Source organism: Carex rostrata, chromosome 31 (assembly GCF_964058835.1).
Source record: "Carex rostrata chromosome 31, lpCarRost1.2, whole genome shotgun sequence".
Classification (NCBI taxonomy): Eukaryota; Viridiplantae; Streptophyta; class Magnoliopsida; order Poales; family Cyperaceae; genus Carex; species Carex rostrata.
In genome coordinates, this window is record NC_135948.1 from 2,984,532 (window position 1) to 3,006,524 (window position 21,993).

The 21,993-nt window shown below is 33.5% G+C and overlaps 2 protein-coding genes and 1 long non-coding RNA gene across 3 annotated transcripts; 2 read left to right on the plus strand and 1 right to left on the minus strand.

Moving 5' to 3' along the window:
- Positions 1–10,463: 10,463 nt before the first annotated feature.
- On the minus strand, positions 10,464–14,349 carry LOC144547630 (Chaperone DnaJ-domain superfamily protein). Its single transcript, XM_078296317.1, has 3 exons — positions 13,793–14,349; positions 11,993–12,062; positions 10,464–10,771 (listed from the first exon to the last, which is right to left on the minus strand). Exons 1-3 carry the CDS (start codon positions 14,221–14,223, stop codon positions 10,706–10,708), a joined length of 567 nt encoding a protein of 188 aa, XP_078152443.1. The 5' UTR covers positions 14,224–14,349; the 3' UTR covers positions 10,464–10,705.
- Positions 10,779–13,589, plus strand: LOC144547631 (uncharacterized). The gene is made up of 2 exons (XR_013509123.1): positions 10,779–12,772; positions 12,810–13,589. It is a non-coding gene; the product is annotated as an uncharacterized LOC144547631 (long non-coding RNA).
- A 5,542-nt stretch (positions 14,350–19,891) lies between the features above and the next one.
- LOC144547527 (putative RING-H2 finger protein ATL53) lies at positions 19,892–21,892 on the plus strand. The gene has a single exon (XM_078296197.1). The coding sequence runs from the start codon at positions 20,029–20,031 to the stop codon at positions 20,971–20,973; it is 945 nt and encodes a 314-aa protein (XP_078152323.1). The 5' UTR covers positions 19,892–20,028; the 3' UTR covers positions 20,974–21,892.
- The last annotated feature ends 101 nt before the right edge of the window (positions 21,893–21,993 follow it).

Genomic DNA, 21,993 nt, shown 5'->3' on the forward strand with positions numbered 1-21,993 from the left:
TATTATTGGAGATTTTTACCTGCTTCTCAGCTGTTTGCTACCATTTTTTTGGGTACCGATTCCCTCTTTACCTTTCCTGCAAGGTAAGAATTTTTCGAATCCGCATCCTCTGCATTAACGTACTTAATTTTTGAACCATAGGAGCAGAACTCGGGCCCACCCGGCTCACCCTACAACCCACGTGTAGAGAAAGGAAATTAACTTCTGTCACGTTACATATGTCCATCATGTGATGTAATTTATGTATCGCGTGTTTTTACTATTTTAGTCATATAATGGGGCCGTTCGGCAATAAAGAATTAAACATTCTCAAGACTTAATCCGTTTTTTAGTTTTCTTAGCCACTTAATCCTATCGAACACCGGTTCTTTAGCGCGGATTAAGAACATCTCGTTTAGCTTTTTTTTGTCCGGATCTTAATCCTCTGCTCAGACTTTAAGGTACTCATACCCCTTCCTTTAGCTTCTTTAGCAAAATCCACGGATTAAGACAACCGAACATTAGTTCCTTAACCCTTCTTAAGCTCTTAATCCTTCACTCTTAATCCTTTGTTGCCGAACAACCTCATTACATTATATTATGCAAATTGACTCGGTCACGCTACGCCACGTCACGTGACCAATATTTTCAATATTATTCTTAATTATAATTTATTTTTGTAATATTTTGTTCTTTTTAGTACATTTTGTTATTATTTTTTTGAACTACTTTAAAGATGAAAATAATAATTAAATGTGATTGGTTATGTCACGTGAATAGTCATGTCACGTCACAATATGTGACTACACGTGATGTGACTGTCTTCCACCATTTTAGTCACGTGATGACATCACGTTATGTTTTTTCTTCTCTATGCAGAGTCCTTTAATATTAGTGCAGAATGAAATCAGACGGTCCATATCTTAACTCAAAATTTGAGTTAATGCGGAGGATCACATTTTGAATTGTACAGTGTCTTTAGAACTTTGCTATTAGTCATGCATTTTCTTGATGCATAAAAACAAATTTACAGAGACTTCATTATGAAAAATGGAGTTTTTAAGCTTGCATAAATACTATTTCCTTTAAACTCCACTTTAAAATGGAGCAAAATCGAGTGAAATTAGTTATGAAAAATTCCAACGTGATATATGAAAACTGAAAAGGCTACTACTTTTAAGCAGTGTTGTGGATAGCAGTATGTGTTTGTAGGACAGACAGAGTACCGTTAAGTAATTAATCGAAAAAAATCAATCAATTAATCAGAGAAATCCTTAACGGTTTGATCACTACTAATGAATAATCGACTGATTAATCAGTCTAAATAGATGTTTTTTACAACACTTCCTTTAAACTTGTTCTATGCTCAGTGAGGTGGTAAATGAACCGATTTTTTTTTTTTTTTTTCAGAATAAATGAACCAAATTGGTGTACTTAAGAAGAAGTCCAACAAAGTATAATATTTAGTAACAGTTTTTTTTTAATTTATTTTTTCTTCATTGATTTGATGGAGATAAAGTCCGAGCAAATATAACATTTCTTCGTTTTTTAATAAAATTCTTCTCTCTCTCTTTTTTTAATCCAGTAGGACAGCTTGTTGAATTTCAAAATATTAGAAAAGGCAAATACTAAATCAGTTGTTAATGTACATTATAATCTTCTAGAATCTCCTTTACTCCTTTTAATATAACTATCTTACATTTTGGATAGATCAGGTAAATTTGCAATATCTACAATAGTACAATCCAAAAGAACACCATGCATGTGAATAACAATTATATTATTTCTGTTAAGAGTAAGGCTTGGGTGCTATGGATAGCATAGAGGCCTACGATGCTACGGCTTAATATTCGAGTTTTTAAAATCCGAACGGTCGATCCGAATCGTTCATATTGTTCTCCATATTAATAAGTGTTTGGAGACCAAATTTTACATTTTTTGAAAAAAAATTTCTATTTTTTTAGATAGGTAGAAAATCAAATATCTGAATGGTGCAGAATTTTTTAGATCAAGTGATTTTCTACCTAGCTAAACAAATAGCAAATAATTTTCAAAAAATGTAAAATTTGGTCTCCAAACACATATTAATATGGAGAACAAGATGAACGGTTCGGATCGACCGTTAGGATTTTGAAAACTCGAATATTAAGCCGTAGCACCGTAGGCCTCTATGCTATCCATAGCACCCAAGCCTTACTCTTCTGTTAAAACACTGGACTCGAATAACAAATTTTTTTTTATAAACCATAAGTATAAAAAAGATTTTTATGAAACTAACACGATTACTTTTTTTTTTATACAAAAATCACAAGTTTTTGGAACCAAAATGACATTTTGATCCCAACTATTTTTGAAAAATTGTAAAAATACCTATGACCAAATTGCCATTTTGGTCTCCAAAAAAAAAAAAAAAATCCGGAACCAAAATAACATTTCGGTTCTTATACTTTTTGTAAAAAAAGTAAAAATTATTTTGGTTTCATAAAAATCTTTTTTCTAATTATGGTTTATAAAAAAAAATTCCTCAAATAACTGTATAACAAACCGTATTATTGATCAATTGATCTAACTTAAACACCAATGAATCGACATACCATCTACTCTTGGAGACCACATCTCTTCAGATATCTAACTTGAGTGGATAACATTTAAATAATTGGATGATGATATTTTTTTTTGTCCATCACCATCTTCAATTAAATACCTGACAAGATATGAGCTCCTATTTTTGGCAGCACCAACGGACCAACCCTACTAATTTTAAGCTAAAACTCAAAAGGATAAATTTAATGTGAATATATTTATGATCTACACGGTTGAATTTTTAAACCGTTATAAAAAAAATATCCTGATAAAAAAAATGAATTGTTCATAATATATGCCAATGAAAGTTTGGTTTCAAATATTTATTTTCATCATTTGCATCATTTGTCTCGAAACCAATAATATACGAATAATAAATTTAAAATATTCAAGGGTAGGTATGGTCATTGTCAATTATATTAGTAAATTTGTATATGTTTTATATATGATTCCATTTGTTAAAGAAATGCAAGTGTGCTGTCTGATATTATCTGTGATCAATATTAAGTTGTATAGTACACGCGATTTGATTATCAATCAATACCCAAATCTAAAATCTAAATATTATTTATAATATTTATAAAAAAAAAATCAAATTTAATGCATCGATGGATATTAAACCATAACTGCTCCTTAGAGTCACTGTCGGTGGGTCCGAGGTGGGCCCCAGTTCAAATATTTAAATTTTAAAAGTGAACCCGGTCCGATCCGACAATAACGTTAGGGATAGAAATTTTATGTCATCAGAGGAGCAGGTGATCTCGTTCCATGATCTTTCTCGATTTTGATAAAATATTTATAAAATTTTCTTTTGATTGTTCATGAGCAAAGAACATACACCATCACACTTTATTTATTTTGTTTTTCAATATTTGTCTTCTTGCAAATGTCACACCAAAGCTACAAAGGTCACAAGAAAGGAACCTCCAATACTTTCTCTACCTCAAATGGAGGCTGTTTGGTCATGATTTTGACATGACACAGACAATTATAACAAGGAATAATCAAATAAAATGATAGTGACATGAAACTAAATTAAACTACGCTTTCTTTAATTAATTCCCAGATGTATTTTTTTTTTTCAAAAGATAAGAACATATGATGTGGGTTTAGAAATTAAGGGTTCAAATGTCTTAATTTTTAGAACTAAAATGATTTTAAATATAAAAATTAAATATTAATATAAAATCGTTAGATATGATCAATATCATTTTTTCTATACACACATGAAAAATTATGATCTTTTGATTTTGTTTTAATTAGTATCAAGAGATTGCAAAAATACACCAATACGAATAAAAGTTTAACGTTGATTTTTTAACTTATTAATTTACATAAAATTAAAATAAAAAATGATAATTTAATGTATAGATAATAATATAATTTACATCTAACTGTTTTATTTAACATTTAAGTTTTAAAAAATTGTTATTAAAAAAATTAACTGAAGGTATGATGGAGATATAAAAAATAGAGATATTTGAAACCTCCTCTCATAAATTAGAATATAAAAACATTAAAAGGTTATGCAACCAACCTGATTCTTTTTCGGTGTTATATATTATTACTTGTTTTGAATAAATATTGTTAAATTTGGTCTTGCACAACTGATTCAATGATTCTCCATTTAATTATAACAATGTGAAGTTTAATGCACTTCGGCTCCATTTTTTTGCCTAATGTTTGGATTTGGTTAAGCAAAAATAACACCACTTGTAATTGGTTGTTCATATTATAATGAATGACATCTGTATAAGTTTTTAAACAATCTGGTTTGGTTATGTTTATGACCAATTGACATCTAAATTGTTCTTATGAATTTTATAATAAAAAAAATTTCATTGATTTATTGAATTTTCGACAAAAGTTCTTCTACTTTAATTAATAAAAAATATACTACTTCAAAACCTTCAAACGGGCAGCTAATTTTAAAATATATGTATATCAATATTCTAATAAACTAAGGCCCTGTTCGGCCTCCAATTGAGAATGGACATGAGCACAGGAATTGAACTGAAAAATATTGTTCCCGTGGGAAAAAAAATTCAATTGAATTGAATTTTTTTTCCCACGGGAACAGTAACGCGCCGAACAGGGCCTAAGAGAGTTGAAAATGCAAGCAAAAAATTATCAATAATTCTCTATTAAAATTCCAACAAACAGAGCAATAAAAGATTCTCAATTAATATTTATATTATATCTAAATTTTTTTTAACACCTCTCAAAATTATTCTTGAATTTGACGAATCATATATAAAAGCAACAAAATATTTGGTCAATATTATTCACAAATGTTAATATTTGTATCTATATAAAATATCAATATTGTAGCATGTTATTTGCTTTACAAAACAACAAAATATTTTTAAATTATACAAGAATTGCGAACTCGTTACTATGAATATAATTCTCATGTTACTAGAACATGAATCTTACGAGTGATGTTGTACTAAAATATCTCAAATCTTTGCATAATGTTAATATAGCGGATTAGTTTTTTTTTTTTTTTTTTTTTTTTTTTTTTTTTTTTAATGTGTGTGGTCAAGTTTAGTTTGAGTCAGTTGGCATTTAACTTGCAATCAAGTGCTGTTAGTTAACTTTTTATTTTCTCTCTTTTCCCTTCTTTTAAGTTTGGTAGGCTTGAATTTCCTCAAGTTATATTTATGTTAACATCAAGAAAAGTTAAGAACAAAGAACAAGTTTGCTACCACTTTTTATTAGAATAAATTATTTGCAGATTGAGGTGTTTGTTCACGTCAGTAGTTATTTAATTGTGTCTCATGTTTTACAAATTAAGTGTCATTTACCTGCTCCTTTAAAAAAAATAAAGCAAAACCGACATGACATTTGAATCGGTACAATCGGAGCAATCTTAGTTGTCATTTGTTTAAAATATTGTAATAAACTTTCTTTTCTCTTAAGCCCAAATCAATTTAATTATGTATTTTACATTGGGCCCAGTATTAGCTGGGCTTGATATTATAATAAATAGACGATGTTAATACATTATTAAGTTTCTTATGTCGTCACAAAACTTCTTTAGCAGAAGTTGTGCATCTTTTGATGCTTAGGTGTTGGAAAATGATACCCAGATTAATTTAATTGCTAATTTAAACATGCTAGTATAAAAAGCTCTTTGTCGGCTATGCTTACAATATTATTTATCATAAAATAATTATCACAGCAATAATGAGTAAAGAACCAAAAAGGGTATTCAGCAAAAATGTTGGATTTAGTAATACAACACTAAAAATATATCTGGAGAATTTTCTCATTTAATTGATTGTAGATTTAATGGTTATGAAGCCATGGACTCGGTGCGGTCAGATGGACATCGGATCAAATTCAGTTCGATGTTTGTTCAGAGTTATCTAAATCCACATCAAGATATGTGCTTTTAACTTTAAAATTTCTGCATATCAATTGCGCACAGATATGGATAGAGCTAGACTTTCAACTATACAAGTCATATGTGAATGATTATCAATTATATACAATTTTATAGTAATCATAGCATTTTACTCTAAATTTTATAGAAAATTATGTATAACCACATAAAATTTGAAAATAAATGAGGTCAATTAAGTCTCATTCTCTGTTACTATCTCCATCTCTACATCTAACCACATATCCTGATATAGATTGAACAACTACGATCGGATATCGGACCAAATCTAATACGTTCACTGTTGAACCCCCACCAACTCCGGAGCCATGGGTTCTCGCTAGGGCTACACAAAAAATTCATAGTTCGTGATTCGATTCGAGTTTGATTCGAAAAAATTCGTAAAAAAATCGATTCAAAATAGTTCGAAATTAATTCAAACCAAATTCAAATTGGACCTGGTTCGTTCGAAATTCAATGTAACGTGAACTGTTGATTTCCGTGGATGACTTAAAAATTAAAACATAAGGCCACCCAGCAATAAGTCACAACTTGTAAGTCGTAACACTCGCTCTCAGTTCTAAAACCCTAGACGACTTTCACTTCTCGCTTTCGGCGACTACGATCACTCTTCCTTGTCGTAAAAAAGTTCGTAAAAGATTTGAAATTGAGTTTGTAAAAAATTTAATTCGAAATTAATTCAAACTAAATTTAGTTCGAAATTAATTCAAACCAAACTCAAACTGGAATAAGTTTGATTCAGTTCGATTCGTTTGCAGCCCTAGATCTCGCCGACTACTGATTTTCTGTTGCATTATGTAATTGTAGGGCTAGAGATTGTAGGTGCGAATCTCAACAAAATCAACGACTTGGTCCATCAGATTTCATTCTGCACAGTGCTGTACGGCAGAGGATATGAATTATGAAATGGTCCCTCTCGTCCAGTAGATCTGCTCACTGCTCTATATTGATAGTAGCATTAAAATTGTTTTTTCCCTGCGACACAGATTAAAATTTCAACTTCAATTTTAAGAAGTTTTAATAAACCTCCAGAAGTGAGCCATTTAGAGGCCTCAAACCCAGCACAAACTGAGCTTATTCCGAAACTAAATATGTTTTTTTAATTATAAATTATAAAATAAAATAAACACTCTTTGCTACTACGCTAGCAGAGATGATGTCTCTTTCCATGTTTGTTGGCCGCGTATCTTTTCATATTCCCATGTTGCAAATTCATTCTGATACGGTTGAAATTTTATGAAGGAATAAATTAACAGATATCTCCCCACTTTGCCTTATCCTCTCAATCAATTGAAGTCCCTCTTGAAATTTTAACTAGTTCAATAATGCAAGAACATGTTTTATTTACTTTTGTTTTTTTCTTTTTAAAAAAGGTGTAATAATGCATGTCCTCGGAGGTTCCGACTTCTATATTCCACTTGTTCTTATTGAAAAGAGGATCAATCATTTAAAAACCTCATGATAGACCTTGTTGACAACCCACAAGTTGATGAATTTTTGGAATAGACAGACGTGCCAATCGATTCAAGTGGATAAAGCAAGTAGTTGCTACACAATATTATAGGGTTTGTAACATGCATGGATTCTTGAATAAGGTCAATTTTGTAAAATGGGAAAATAACGAGGCATATTATATATACATTGTGAAATCTAAGGTTGCATATGTTCAGTTTATTTCACTGTGCTATCAATTTATCTGTTTCCATCAAGGTCATCACATGAATATTTTTTTTAAAAAAAAACTATTATGAATAGCATAACTATTCTACATAGGACTTTTTTTTTCAAAAAAATATATTCTAATATTCTACTAATCATCAACATTATCTAAATTCTCATAGAGCAATAAGTAATATCAAATTGATTAAGAAATTATATTCATATTAAACCAGTGCAAAGTCAAAATTCATACTCAAAATATCTCTAGTAATATCATAAACTATATATATTTTGTATTGAAAATACCTAAGCATTATGACATAAACTAATTATTTTTTTTTCTATTCAAAATAACCCAAGCATCATGCAAAAACAATATAGGCCTTGAAAAAAGTTCAGTCCTTAAAAAAAAATTCCAGTTTGAGCCTTCAAATAAAAACCTATGTATCATAGCGCGTGTTATTTGCGCTATAGTGGTCGTAGCTAAAATAACGCACTTTTATTCCATAACGTAGTGTTTAAGGTTCGAAAACGCTATAGCACACTATTTAGAACACTGGTTTCCATACTAATTATTTAATTACCCATACTAATTATTTAAGTACCCAACAATTTCTTGGAAATGTTACAAAGAGCTGCAGTTAAATTACATAACAAAGTAACAAACCAATGTAATAGCAGTAGCACCACCAGTAATGGAGAGCAGCTTGCAGTGGCCTTTATGGTACCGACGCCTCTCTTCTGGTTCCATCGTACAGTGACATAATCAAATAAGTCCTCTCAATACGAAAAAGACTGTAGGCCCCATAGCCAGTTATGGAGGAGAACAAATACATTTCCCTGGGCTCCACAATTCCTGGGCTAGGCCTACATTCAATGGTGCTTCCATTTTTGCTGTCTTCTTTTGTGAAAAAGGAAAATATATTTCTTTATTATCTACAATTTCATGAATTTCTGGAACAGCGTGTCTCCTATAAGTGTCACGGACAATGGAATTGTTTTCTTTGTTTTTTAATTATTTTTCCCCTTTCCTCACTAATAATGGTGCCCCAAAAAAATACAACCTTTGGTTGGGGACAATTAAAAAAATGGAGAGAACAGCTAACTTAGGTGTCAGCACCATTGTACGCTCAGGTCATGAAAAACTTCCTGAAAAAGAGTCTCGGATGCTCCCGAAATTTTTATTTCTACCATTTTCTGAAAAATAATAAACCAAAAAACCCCGATTTCTGGAAAATTCAAAAATCTATCACAGCCGCAGAACACCGGTGCAGACTCAAATACTGATGTTCGCACTATGTTGATGTAGCCCTAGATTAGGATTCACACCAGTGTTTTGCGGCTCCATCATTTTTTTTTGTCCCCAATTTCATTTTTGAAATAAAAAATTGGGGCCCGCATCAGAATCAAATATGAATTCCAAGAAAAAGTTTTGACTCCTCTCAAAGAATGCAAATTCCAAGAAAATAAAAAAATGAAATCACAGACAAAAAAAATGGAGCCGCATCGGCATAGTGCGGACCTCAGTATTTGAGTCCGTGCCAGTGTTTTGCAACCGTGGTAGATTTCAAATTCTTTACAAAAGAGGATTTTTTTTAAAAGTCAGAATATTCGTTTGGCTCACAATCCACAACAAAATCCTAACACAACAAGTGCTCACGGTCAGGGGGTGCAATGTGGTGCAGGGATGTGTTTTGTGTGCAAACAACTTACAGGAGGATAGAAACCACTTGCTTTGGTACTGCACCTTTTTCACTGGGTTTTGGAGAGGGTTATTGGCTCAGCACAATTTTAGGTTACCGATGAATAGCAATATGCCACTAGAATGGATATGGTGGAATCACCGTAGAGGTCAAACACCTACACAGAGACGAGTGTGGGATACTACCTGGGCGGCAGGTATGTGGGCATTGTGGCGTGAGCGTAATAGGAGGATCTTCTCGCAAGAGATCAAGACGGTGGCATTTTTGATCAATGAGATGGCTTTGGAAATTCACATGTGGATGCATAATTGCTAATACACTTGAGCAAGCGGCCAGGAATCTGGTGGAGCAATTTTGTGCTTTCCTCTCTGTCCTTTTTTGTATTTAGAAAATTTAAATTCAATTACTAGGGCAAGCCGGTACCCCCGGTATCTTGTAAATATTTTCTTATTAATACAAATCGTTAGTAGATATTTTCTTATTAATACAAATCGTTAGTAGGCTATCAGCCACTAACCTTCAAAAAAAAAAAAAAAAGAGGATTTTTTTGGTATTTTTTGGTTTTTTTTTTTGGAGAAATGCTAGAAATAAAAATATTGACGGATGCTCACATGACACTTAACACTAGAGATCACTATTATAGACATGGAAATAAACAAAAACATAAATGAAAAAAGATATAAGGTGAGAGGTCCATATTCAGTGGCAGACAGGAAGATAAAGTCATGGAAAAAGAAAATATAGACTATTACAATAGGAGCCTTTCTTATTCATTGCCACCATCAGAGGGGACCCACATGTCGGTTGAGAACTGACTAAAGTAGAATTACCTGTAAATTAAGTCAAAACTGAAGTCCTGTACAGAATAGCTTTGACACGCTCACCTTCCAAGCTTCCACCAAATGGTTCTTCATAATCATTGAACTGAAATCAAACTTAACAGGTGTACTGGTACTAAAAAATTGGTGAAGACAAACTAGGAGATGCTTTCATTAAACTATTTGATAATTGCACTATTATACCGGATAATTTTTTCACACTTATCATTATTTGCTTATTGATCGAATAGTGGATCCGCAAGGGTATTTCAGTGAACACCATCCACATAAAGAATAGGTATTTTGACAAAGATATATCCAAAGGATTTGCTTTAATTATGAAATTTCACCACTGTACAGACTACAAATATGTAAGAATAACCTTTCACGGTCTATCTACAAATGTTGTACAATCATTTATGTAGTTATCTAAAATAAAATTATGAAAATCATGGCATGTCAGTTCAACAAACAAATTTTTCTTATATATGTAGCTCATGATGTTAGAAGGTATGGAGAACAAAGTATTCTTGTATATATAGGTGTGTTTCAACACTTCAGGGATCTCTATCTTTTTCACCTCTAGCCTTTTCAAGTGCCTCCATTGCATCCTCAAATGATTTCTGCATAAGCAAAATAACCATAATTATATAACAATAGTTTACTTGCACAAACCCCAAACCCTCTTCAGTTGTATCCTCATGTGCATGAAATAGAAGAAGCTCAGAAAATCTTCTTTTATGCCAACAAGCCAAGCAATTTGGAAGGATACGAGTTTTCTTATGCGAAAGGAGCATCATGCATGAATCACAAGGAACAACAGAGCAGCTATTACACCAAGTTACAAAAGTATCAATGCATCACAAAACTAAGTCATAATTAAATGATGAATCCATAAACTACTGGTATGATAATGTTGTGCAGGCTTCACTCCAGCAACCTCAACATCACCTTGGTCTTGTCCTAAATTTGCACTTGAGTGAGTCTATGGTACTATGCATATCACGGGTTGGTCCATAATACGGATCAATATTTCCGTTTCCAAAATCCTAACTATTGATCCGAACCGTTCAACATGAACCCCATATGAATATGTACCCTTGTTGACCAAATTTTATATTTTTTAAGATAGGTAGAAAATCACTTGATCTGAAAATTCTGGGCCATAAAAAAAAGTGATTTTTTACCTATCTTAGAAAATAGTTAAAAAAATTCTAAAAAATATAAAATTCAGTCTGCAAGTACATATTCATATAAAAATCATTTCAAACTGTTCGGATCGGCCGTTAGAATTTTGAAAACGGAAATATTGATCCATATTACGGACCAAATCGTGATATGCATAGTACTACAGACTCACTCTTTGCACTTTATCTCATGGAACCGGGTCAGTGCAATTCCTGGCCCAATTTTTTTGGTAATAGATGATGGCTGTTCTTTAAAGGGAGCCAAGCCCAAATTTTATGTAATAGATGCTGTTCTTCAAAGGAAGCCAAGCCCAATTTTTATGTAATAGATAATGGCTGTTTTCTAAAGGACAGCTGAGAAATGGTTATCCACCCATTAACACCTGGGCCCATCATCTGAACAAAGAGAGCCATGCCATTCTATTAAAAGGAGAACCTAGTTCCAACCAGTTCATAGTGGGAATCCATGTTTCTAAACAGAAAATATGTCCAAAGAAAAAAGAAATAAAATCAGCTGGGGGCATGGTAGACTGTATTAGATGGTTTAGAAAGTGAAAGTTATAATGTAAGCTGGCTGATTCAGGCCTCAAGGTAAAAGAAGGAAAAGAAGGGAGACAAAAAGGTAAAGAAACAAATGACATAAATGACAAAAATTACCCCCGAGTTGTTTCTTCTCCAAGCACCTTGAATGACATCCTCTATAACAAGTGCCGATCCAACCAAAATACTGTCAAAGAAAAGAAAAATATAATCAGACAATTCTACTCGTTGATTATTAATAAAATTTGCAACTTAGCTTAGTTGTTAGGGTCATACTCTTCGGTTTCTGTACTGTACCATTCTGGTCCTTTCATTGTAGATCAGGTCAAAGCGAGCATAGCAATTGTAAGGTGTTGTTGACCGATTTTACCAGATTAACTAAGGTAGTTAATAAGATTTTTAAACATATTAAGTACTTGTATTCTTGCTTTTTATTCTTTATAAATTGTGAAAATGAGAGGGAAAATTGCAAACTTTGGATTGAGGAATTGAAATTTAATTATACAATGTTTCTGACACATTTTTTAACTTGTTCACTTGTAATATATTTAAAGAAGGTTAAGCTCGGCACTTATAACAGTTAACCAGATGGTACCAAAAAGACTTGGGCCTTGGGGTGTATGCAATTGATTAAAGGGAGATTTTATACAAAACAATTGCAAAAGAAGCTACACTTACAAAAGCAACTTTCAAAAGAAGTTACCAACTTGCATTAGAGAAAATTTTTCTCATTCTTTTGGCTCAAAGAATGAGAGTAGTGATTTAGGATGCAGCAAGGTCTTTAATGACTAACAGCATTTCCTACTACCTAATCAGTCGAAATTGCCAAAATGAAATTTGAACTTTTGAATTTGCTCCCAACTTCATTAGATAAACCAGTTTGAAAGTTTTGAAATTGTGATGGGGGATTTACGTGGAATAAACAAAGAAACAGAGAAAAAAAAATCTCAATAAGTTGGCTTTTCAGTATTTTCTTATTCAACTCTATAAGTGGACTCATTCAATGCGTGCCACTGATTCTGTAAAAGCTCCAAATGATGGGTTTTAGAAGGATCTGAGTTGGAAGATCCAAACAGTATGCAATGTGGACCTTGACTAGTAACATAGTGCCAACTGCAACACCCCGCGTCACAAAGAGCATATACTCGCGAGATATCAATTAGTTTTCTGCCTAAATGAGATATTATCTATCTTTGGAAAAATATTATCAAGGATTGACAATTGCAAGAGGAGAGATAAATTTTCACAAAAAATAATCATGGGAGCAATATCACTATTTCATAAATGAAATTGGCAAAAAAGCAGCTATCTTTCTAGGAAAAGTAGTATTGGACTATTAGAAGAAATCACCAATGATGTTCAATTGGAAGAATGAAGGTCAGTAATTTAACAATTTAGCTGTTTTGTGTAAGAAAACAGGAACTTATTAAATTATCTTATTTGAGCAGCGCCGCTATAGAGGTGCAGAGATGCAGATGGACAAATCCAGTGTAACCCATGGGAAGTTCGTACGTTTTTTTAACAAAAGGCTGATAGTAAAGAGATTTGTTACAGTGTGGTTACAACAATTTGTTTTATTTTCTAATATATGTATAAAACTCTTGACCAATATATCTTATCAGTTTGCTATTGGTAAGTTTGGTAACAAAGGCCATGAACATGCTCAACTGTGCATTTTGGGGCTTAATTTCGGTCCAAGATGGTGTTTTGACAATATGTGTGTGTGTGTGTGTGTGTGTGTGTGTTGGCACTAAAAGGTACAATATTAGCTCAAATAGACAGTATCACAGTATTGGTATAAACTAGTCGAGACCAGAATGAAATGTTACATCAGTGAGCATTCCTCTTAACTTAACTGACGTATAATCACAACAAAATCAACTGAGCATACATAAAATGCGCAAATAAAAAGCTCACCTCACAAAACCAACACCTAGAAGGAACCCATGGGTCGTGATGATTCGTGACAGGAACCGCCAATCAAACCCATTTGACCTCCCACTCGTACCAGCTCTATAGTTCCCCCCACTCGTTCCACCTCCACCTCCTCCGTATCCAGCGTTTTTTCTATAATAATGATAATTCCCAGAACCAGAACTCGAGCTCCAATTCGAAGAACTATTTCTCCATCTGAAATCGTAATCAGCGCGCCTCCTCTGATCAATCAGGGTCTCGTACGCCTCTGAGGCCTTCTTAAACTGCGCTGCCGCGGCGTCGCGAGTCGCGGCCGAGGATTGCGCGTGGCGGTCGGGGTGAAACTCCAGAGCTGATTTGCGAAATGCATTTTTTACTTCCTCTTTGGTCGCGGAGCGATTTAGACCCAAGGTCTTGTAGTGGTCTTGTTCCATTGGAGAAAGGAACAAAATTCTTCTTTCGATTTTGGTTTAGTTGATGATGGTTTTCCTTTTCCATGGGGATTCTTTTCTTTTGTTCCAAGAACGGCGGAGAGAAGGGACGCGTCTTGGTTTTTAGCCGTATGTTAGACGGAGGGAATTTTGCAGAGGCCACATATAATGGGCTGTCATGAATAAGAAATGGGCTTATCTGGGTTGAACTTTTAAAGGCCGCATTTTCTTGGGCTGTTTTTAGAAACTTCATATCGGTCCCTTTCAGCGGGATTTATTTTTAGAGAAATGTTTTGATTTCTCCGGCCATCATATCATAGCGCATCCTTCAAGTTGTTAAATATTGTTTAATTTTTATTTTTAATACTAATATTCAAATATTTAAAGTTATGTTTATAATATTTTAAAATATTTCTCCCACGAATTTAAACCTCTATCTTAATTACTTTTGTCTTCAAGTCAAAAAAAAAAAAAAAATTTCTTTTCACTCACTTTTTTTTTCTTTGATCATTATAATCTATTTTTTTGACGACCCATGATGAATTTTACGTATCTAAAAATACAAACGTTTTCTATTCGATTTTATCTTTCAAATAAGATCCATTAAGAAATAATTTTGAAGTCATTTGTTTTTTTCTTTTAAAGTAAAACTCATACACACTTTAAATTTTCAAGTTTTTAAATCTCAGTCTACAACTATTAAATTTTTTGAATTAATTTAGTATAAAGTAAATCGGTCAAAATTAGAAGGTTAATTTATTAATTTTAATGCATTCATTTTTTTGAATTTTTTTAACCGTTTGACTTTATACTAAATTAATACAAATGTTTAGAATTTTCACATGTAGACGCATCACTTGTAAGGAAGGCGAGTTTCAACAATTCAGATTCGTCATTTTAAACCAATTTGACGGGTTTTATACTTGAGTTCACCATGGGACTTGGTGAACTTAAGAACACCCTAGTTCTACTCTTTTTGAGTAGAATCTTTGCTTTATCTTTTCATTCAAAGAAATATTTGACGATAAATGTTTGTTTATTTATTTGTTTATAATATTTGAATTATGTATCTGAATTATATCTGTATTTGTTAATATCCTATCCATATTTGTATTTGTTTAATATGCAATCTGTATTTATATACGTTTAATATCCGATTTATATCCGTATTCGTTTAATATCTGATCTGTATCTGTATCCGAAAAATAAAAGGCTGATACGGATATAGTTTTACCACTATTCGATCAGTATCCGATCTGTTTGCATTCCTAAATATTGGATATTATAATATATTTAGGAGGAAATTGACTGTTTTGAAAGTTTTGATAGGTATACCGGAAAAAAAAATTTCAATATAATATCAAAATTTAAAAGTAAGCTTAGGTATTCGTGTCTTTAGAAATTTGCATCTTTTAAGCCCGAGTTTTTTATTAATAGAAAATGAATAAATAAAATATCCAAATACGGCATAACTTTTGGTTTTTGTCGAGAAATAAGTAGAACTTTTGATTCTGATCTTCCAACTTTTTCTTCTGATCTTCCTAGTCAAAAGGGGATCCATAGCACTTATATAAGGAAGACTTGTAAAAAAAAGTACTTCTTATTCTTCTAGTAGGAATATTTTGGTTGTTCTCCTTCAATAAGAAGTAGTATTTGAAATGAAACAAATTCCTTTTCATTCTGTTGTTGTGTAATCCCGTCTAGCGGACGGATCTAATTATCCCGTCCGGGTTATATCCTTGATTAACGCCTTAATCAACTTCGCGGTAAAAAAAAAGAAAGACAAAAAGCCAGACGGGTTAAGGCGTCCCGTCCCCCAGGTAAAAAAAAAGAAAAGAAAAAAAGCCGGACGGTGTGCTTCAACCCGTCTCGGCGCCAAAAAAAAAAAACCCGAACGGGTTAAGGAATCCAGTCCCCTAGCGTTATTACCCGACCCCCTTCCTTCTCTCTTTTCCCTTTCGCTGTTTTCGCTGTCTCCCCTTCGCTCCTCTGTCGGACCCGAACTAAGGCAACTGAGGGGACGCCCTCTCCTTCTCTAGGACGGACTAAGGCAATCCGTCCGGATCCGTGAATTTCGCCCTTCCTCCGTCGGACCCGCCCCTCCCATCACTCATTCAAGGTTTTATATATATATATATATATATATATATATATATATATATAATTAAAATAAATTAGTGTAAAAATCTGTTAATTAATAATAATTTCTAATTTGATTTGTTATCAAACTATTGATTATAGTGGATTTTATTAATTTGTTAATTGCATTTTAAAAGAATCGATAAATTAGGGTTTTAGGATTTTGAAAAATTGATTTATTTTTAAACTCATTTGATATGGTATAAATTAATTTAGTTTAAATTAGTCTATAGCATAGAATTGAGAGTGTTGATAGCATTATTTTAATTATTCTTGAGATTAACTATCTACTCTCAATTATTAGTTGCAATTTATTAGATATGAATAGTTCATAGTATTATTTTGACAATATTTTAGCCTAAAGTTCATAGTTCATTCATTTTGGATTTTTTTGGTAATGCAAGTAATTTAGGTAATGTAGGTACTTATTTTCCTAATCTATTATGAAAATGAATTGAATTAATTAGATTTCATTTTATTAGTTTGTTAAGTGTATTTTTGCAAGAAGTGATAAATTATATAATTTATTCATCTCGTATTTTATTTATTCTTGTGAGTTTTAGAGTTCATAGGTAATTGCTTAATTTAGTAATTTATTTAATAATGTGAGTGGTTAGTAAATTTAGATTGTTGTTAATTTTTTCAAAATGTTATGCATACAGAATGTCAAGCAGTCATGATCCGTGTGGCCCTTCAGATGCTGCAACTGCATATGATGATTCTAGTTTTGATTCGTCATGGTCAGCAAGTAATTTTAGCAATTTATTATGGATGTCGCATGACCAACATAAGGCCTCACGAATCCATGATAATGTAAGTTACTCCATGAATCATATAATATATATTTTTTATAAAATGATATAACTATTTGAATTACAATATTTTATTTTAATTAAATTGTATAACATTTACAGAATTACAGAAATGTAGGAGTGGACCCTCGAGGTGTCTGGACTGGGATCGCGTACCACAACCTTTGCAAATCATTTAGGGAGCAGAGGATCATGGCACGGCCACACAAGGCAACATAGGATCTAACCAGGCCTATCAGGTAATTATTTAATACTCCAAGAAATTAGAAATAATCGTCGAGTTTGTTTATTACAATACTACATTATTTTTATAGAGAACAGATGACGTTGGGCAGTTCATGTCAGAGTTGTTAGGCAGCTCGGTGTACCAGCAAGCCCCAGTTTATCACACAGGACCTAGTTAGGTCCATCAGGTAATTTTATCTCTCTTGAAATAATTTTTAAATAATCGTTTATTATGTTTCTTACAAATAATAAAATAATTATTACAGGGAGTGAATGCGTTTGTCAATTGGGACCAGACATACGATCAGGCCTATCCTTGGGATGTGCAATACATGGGTCACACAGGACCTAGTCTGGTCTATCAGGTAATAATTTCAAAATTTTAAGTTTTATTTAAATAGTAGTCGATCATGTTTACTAAATACTAAAATGATTGTTGTAGGATTCGGATCATATCGGGCTGGCCTCGCTAGATGTTACTGGTGTAGAAGACAACATAGGACCTAGTCCGGTCGTTACGCCACGTACACAAGCAGTGAATGACTTTTTCCCGTCGTACAATAATGTTCACGTCAGGCGTAAGAGAGTGGACAAATAAGAAGCTAGACCAGAACGAAGATACCCACAACAAGAGCACCGAGCACCAGACTTGTTCACTTTTGACTAGGTGTTTAAATGGACTGTTTAAATAGATTGTTAGTTTGTGTTATGTGAGAATGTATTTAAATGGACTGTTAGTTAAATGGATTGTTAGTTAAATGGACTGTTACTTATTTTAGCTTTTGTTACTTGAGAATATTTTTACTTTGTTCTTATTTTGTTTTTATTTTGTATGAATGCTACTTGAGAATGCTTTTCTTTTATTATTTGGTCACTCTTCAAATGCCAAAATAGTTTTTTTAAGCGAGAACGACGGAATGCAAATAAGGATTATTACAATGTAAACATGGACATATTACTTACAACATAGAAAAAAAATTGATGCAAGGAAAAAATCCTGAAAAAAATTCAGACGGGATAAAATATTTCATTAAATAAAAATTGGAGATCAATAACAAAAATACCCTATAAATAACAAACTAAATAATACAAACTCCAAATAGAAGAATAAATAACAAACTCCACGACAAACTTAAAATAAACAACAAACATAATATCCAATGACAAACCAAATAACAAAAATAAACTACTTAAAAAGAGTCTTGAATAAATTAATGAATAAATCACATATTATTACTATTACAATAATAAAAACTAATATTAATTAAATTATTCTACAATAGTTACTAAATGACACAGCAGAAAATAACAAAATTATTTAATTAAAAAAATATAAAGTTCAATAACTACGTAAAAACAAATTAAATTTGATAACATTTTAGTGATATCCTACAAAATTTACCTATTGAAATATATTTGTAACTAATATTAATTAAATAAAAATTACATATTATTAACCTACACAATAATGAATAAATTACATATTATTATTATTACAATAATAAAAACTAATATTAATTAAATTATTTTACAAAAATTACTGAATGACACAGCATAAAATATAATTAAGGAGTTACCTGTTTAAAATTTGACTTCGCTATCAACAACAATCACCTCTCTATGTCTGAGCCTTCAGATGAGCTTCTATCTCTGTCTGAGCGTTATTTTCTCGCCTTCTACTATCTAAGTGAGCCTTCTGCGCGGGGAAGATTAATATAGCGCGCCTGGACGGTATAAAAGAACCCGTCCATTTATTTTTCCCTGGAGCCCGGACGGGTTTAAGCATAGCATCCGTTTTTTTTTTGGCGCCGGGACGGGTTGAAGCACACCGTCCGGCTTTTTTTCTTTTCTTTTTTTTACCTGGGGGACGGGACGCCTTAACCCATCCGGCTTTTTGTTTTTTTTTTACTGCGAAGTTGATTAAGGCGTTAATCAGGGATATAACTCGGACGGGATTACACAACCCGTTCTACTTATTTCTCGACAAAAACTAAAAGCTATGCCGTATTTGGATATTTTATTTATTCATTTTCTATTAATAAAAAACTCGGTCTTTTAAGCTGGCTAAGTGCACAACTTAAACGCTCTCTCGCTTTTTCTTCAGTCACCTTAATTTTTACTGTCGAACTTTAGAAGTATAATTATTTTTAAAAAATAATTTTTTTCTTTGGTCTATAGATATTGTGTCTTCATATTAATTTTGTTTTCAAACTCCTCATCGTTTATTTAGAAGACTACCAGTACCTACCTCCATAATTTCGATGACTAGGGCCACAAGCTAGCATTACTTGTTAAATCTCTTTTCTCTATCAACCTTTTTTGTTTGTAAATTTATCAAGAGGTATTAATTTCCCTATCTATAATCTCGACAGTTGTCCGCCGGCCCATTCCCAGCCCGTAACGACCCAATATCCGTTTGAAAATTGAAACTCTTTCTTTTTATTTCCTTTTTTTTGGCACTTGTGCATTTAATTCCCTACTAGAGAGTAGAGAATCGAACTTACTTTCCCAAAAGAAAAGGCGAAGAAAGCAACTCAACTCTACTCAACCACTCGCACACCTCATCATACCTTCTCGTACTCTCCACCTAATCAATCAATTGATCTCCTTTCTCCCGCAACCCGCTCCCTCGATGGCCACACGGCTCCCGCAGCTTGCGCCACTGTCCCTGCTGCCTCCGCCGCCTCCGCCATCTCCGCCTCAACAAATCATCATATCACCACCTCGCCCTTGCATCAATGGCGTCGACACATGCTCTCCCCTTTGCCCCAACTTCTGCCCACCTCCGTTATCTAACACCTACACTCGCTACCCCGACGATCCCTCTTCCACACCCTCCGGTTCCTCCTCTTCCCTCTCCCCTCTGTTAATCGCTCTCATCTCAATTTTGGCTGCCGCGTTTCTCCTGGTCTCCTACTATGCTCTTTCCACCTCCTCTTTCTTCAGGCGTAATCGGGGGGCCAGCTCGTCAGATCCCACCGTTCAAGCCTTGCAATCACAGTCTCAAACTCTAGATCCGAACACTGGACTTGACGAATCGTTTATCAATCGGATTGCGCTTTTGAAGTACAGAAAGAACGATGGACTGGTGGTGAGTACTGATTGCTCAGTTTGTTTAGGGGAATTTAAGGAAGATGAAAGCTTAAGGCTCTTACCAGAGTGTACACATGCATTTCATGTGGAGTGTATCGATAAGTGGCTTGAATCACACTCAAACTGCCCAATTTGCCGTGCCAGTGTTGTATCAGTGCCACAACCGGTACAGGCCCATGTGACACCCAGAGTGCAACCTCGGGAGAGGGAGAATCATGGTAGTGGTGATAACAACATCAATAGTGCTAGTACTGGTAGCAATGTTAGAAATGGTGGGGGTAATCATGGGATTAGTAACTCCAATCCGCCATTGATAAGAGAGGAGAGAAGAAGTGGGGGATTGGTTGTCATTGTGGACCCCGGTCCTGTTGGTCGGGTTCAGGAGATAATTGAGGTCGGGGATGATTCAACTCGACCCGTTTCACGTCATCCAACACTTATAGGAAGAGAGAATAAGCCTCTGAAATCAAGTTTGATGAGATAGGGTGAAAAAATCACCTTTTACGTTGGCCACTTCTGGATTAATTTTATATGGTTTTTCCTACATTTAGATTTGCTGGTTTATTCTGTAGCAAGCCTTTTTGGTTGTGAAATTTGTGGCATATTTGTGTTGAATTTATGCTGATTCATGCATTTAACCTGCGAACTAGCTCTAAATAAACTGAGTTTAGCTCCTCTGTAAAGTAAAAATTCAAGCTTATTTGGAACCAAAATATAGTGAACTTAGTATAGATTTGGTTTGTATGTTCGTGTTTGCCAATTTTTGCAACCTCTTATTTAAAGGCCCAGTGGGATTACAAAATAAGCTAATTTTGAATGATGCCGGGGGTCAAGGGACTTTGATCATGGGAAAAGAGCAATTGAAGATTTTCAGAGCGGCTCCCTCGCCCTCTTCTTGTAGGATCCAGGTACCAGGTTCTAATATGAAATTGCGGTACGAACCGTATTTACAGTTGCCAGGAGTTGGAATTCAGGGGGGCAAACACTTGTCGCAATCAGGCGAGCCACAGGTGGAAGCGGGAATGCTGGAAACAGAAATAATGAAGTGGGAAGAAGGATGTGTAGGCTTTTGTTTTGGGTTCTTTCGAGGGTGCTTGTGAAAATATAGTGAAGGCATTGTGGAAGCACGGGACATATCTGTTGGAAAAGGATAGATTTTTGATATGCATGCAGCTGGAATTGCATGTTACTAGATGTGTGCAATTACAGGAACTGAGATTGCAAGGTACATTGCATGTGGGTACACTATATGGATGCAGGTGTTGGCTCTGTTCTTGCAGGCAGCTCGGGCTGAACTGAGGTCCATTTCTATAAGATATTTGGTAATTTTGCTAGTTCTATGAGGAAATACATGAACAATATAGTTCTAAATCTTTATATATATTCATCTTTTTTCTCTATCATTCTTCCTTGCAAAACTACTGTGTTAAGTTCATTTGAGGATTCTGACTTTCTTTTGCCTCATCCTCTGTCTGGAAATCAATATTTATTATCTAGTTGTCCA

Excerpts from the sequence above, each read along its gene's own strand:
- LOC144547527 (XM_078296197.1), top strand. The coding sequence starts at position 20,029 with ATGGCCACACGGCTCCCGCAGCTTGCGCCACTGTCCCTGCTGCCTCCG.
- LOC144547630 (XM_078296317.1), bottom strand. The coding sequence starts at position 14,223 with ATGGAACAAGACCACTACAAGACCTTGGGTCTAAATCGCTCCGCGACC. Across the intron at positions 12,063-13,792 it reads CTAGGTGTTGGTTTTGTGAG|TATTTTGGTTGGATCGGCAC; the intron begins GTGAGCTTTTTA and ends TTTCTTTGACAG. Across the intron at positions 10,772-11,992 it reads GGAGAAGAAACAACTCGGGG|AAATCATTTGAGGATGCAAT; the intron begins GTAATTTTTGTC and ends TTGCTTATGCAG.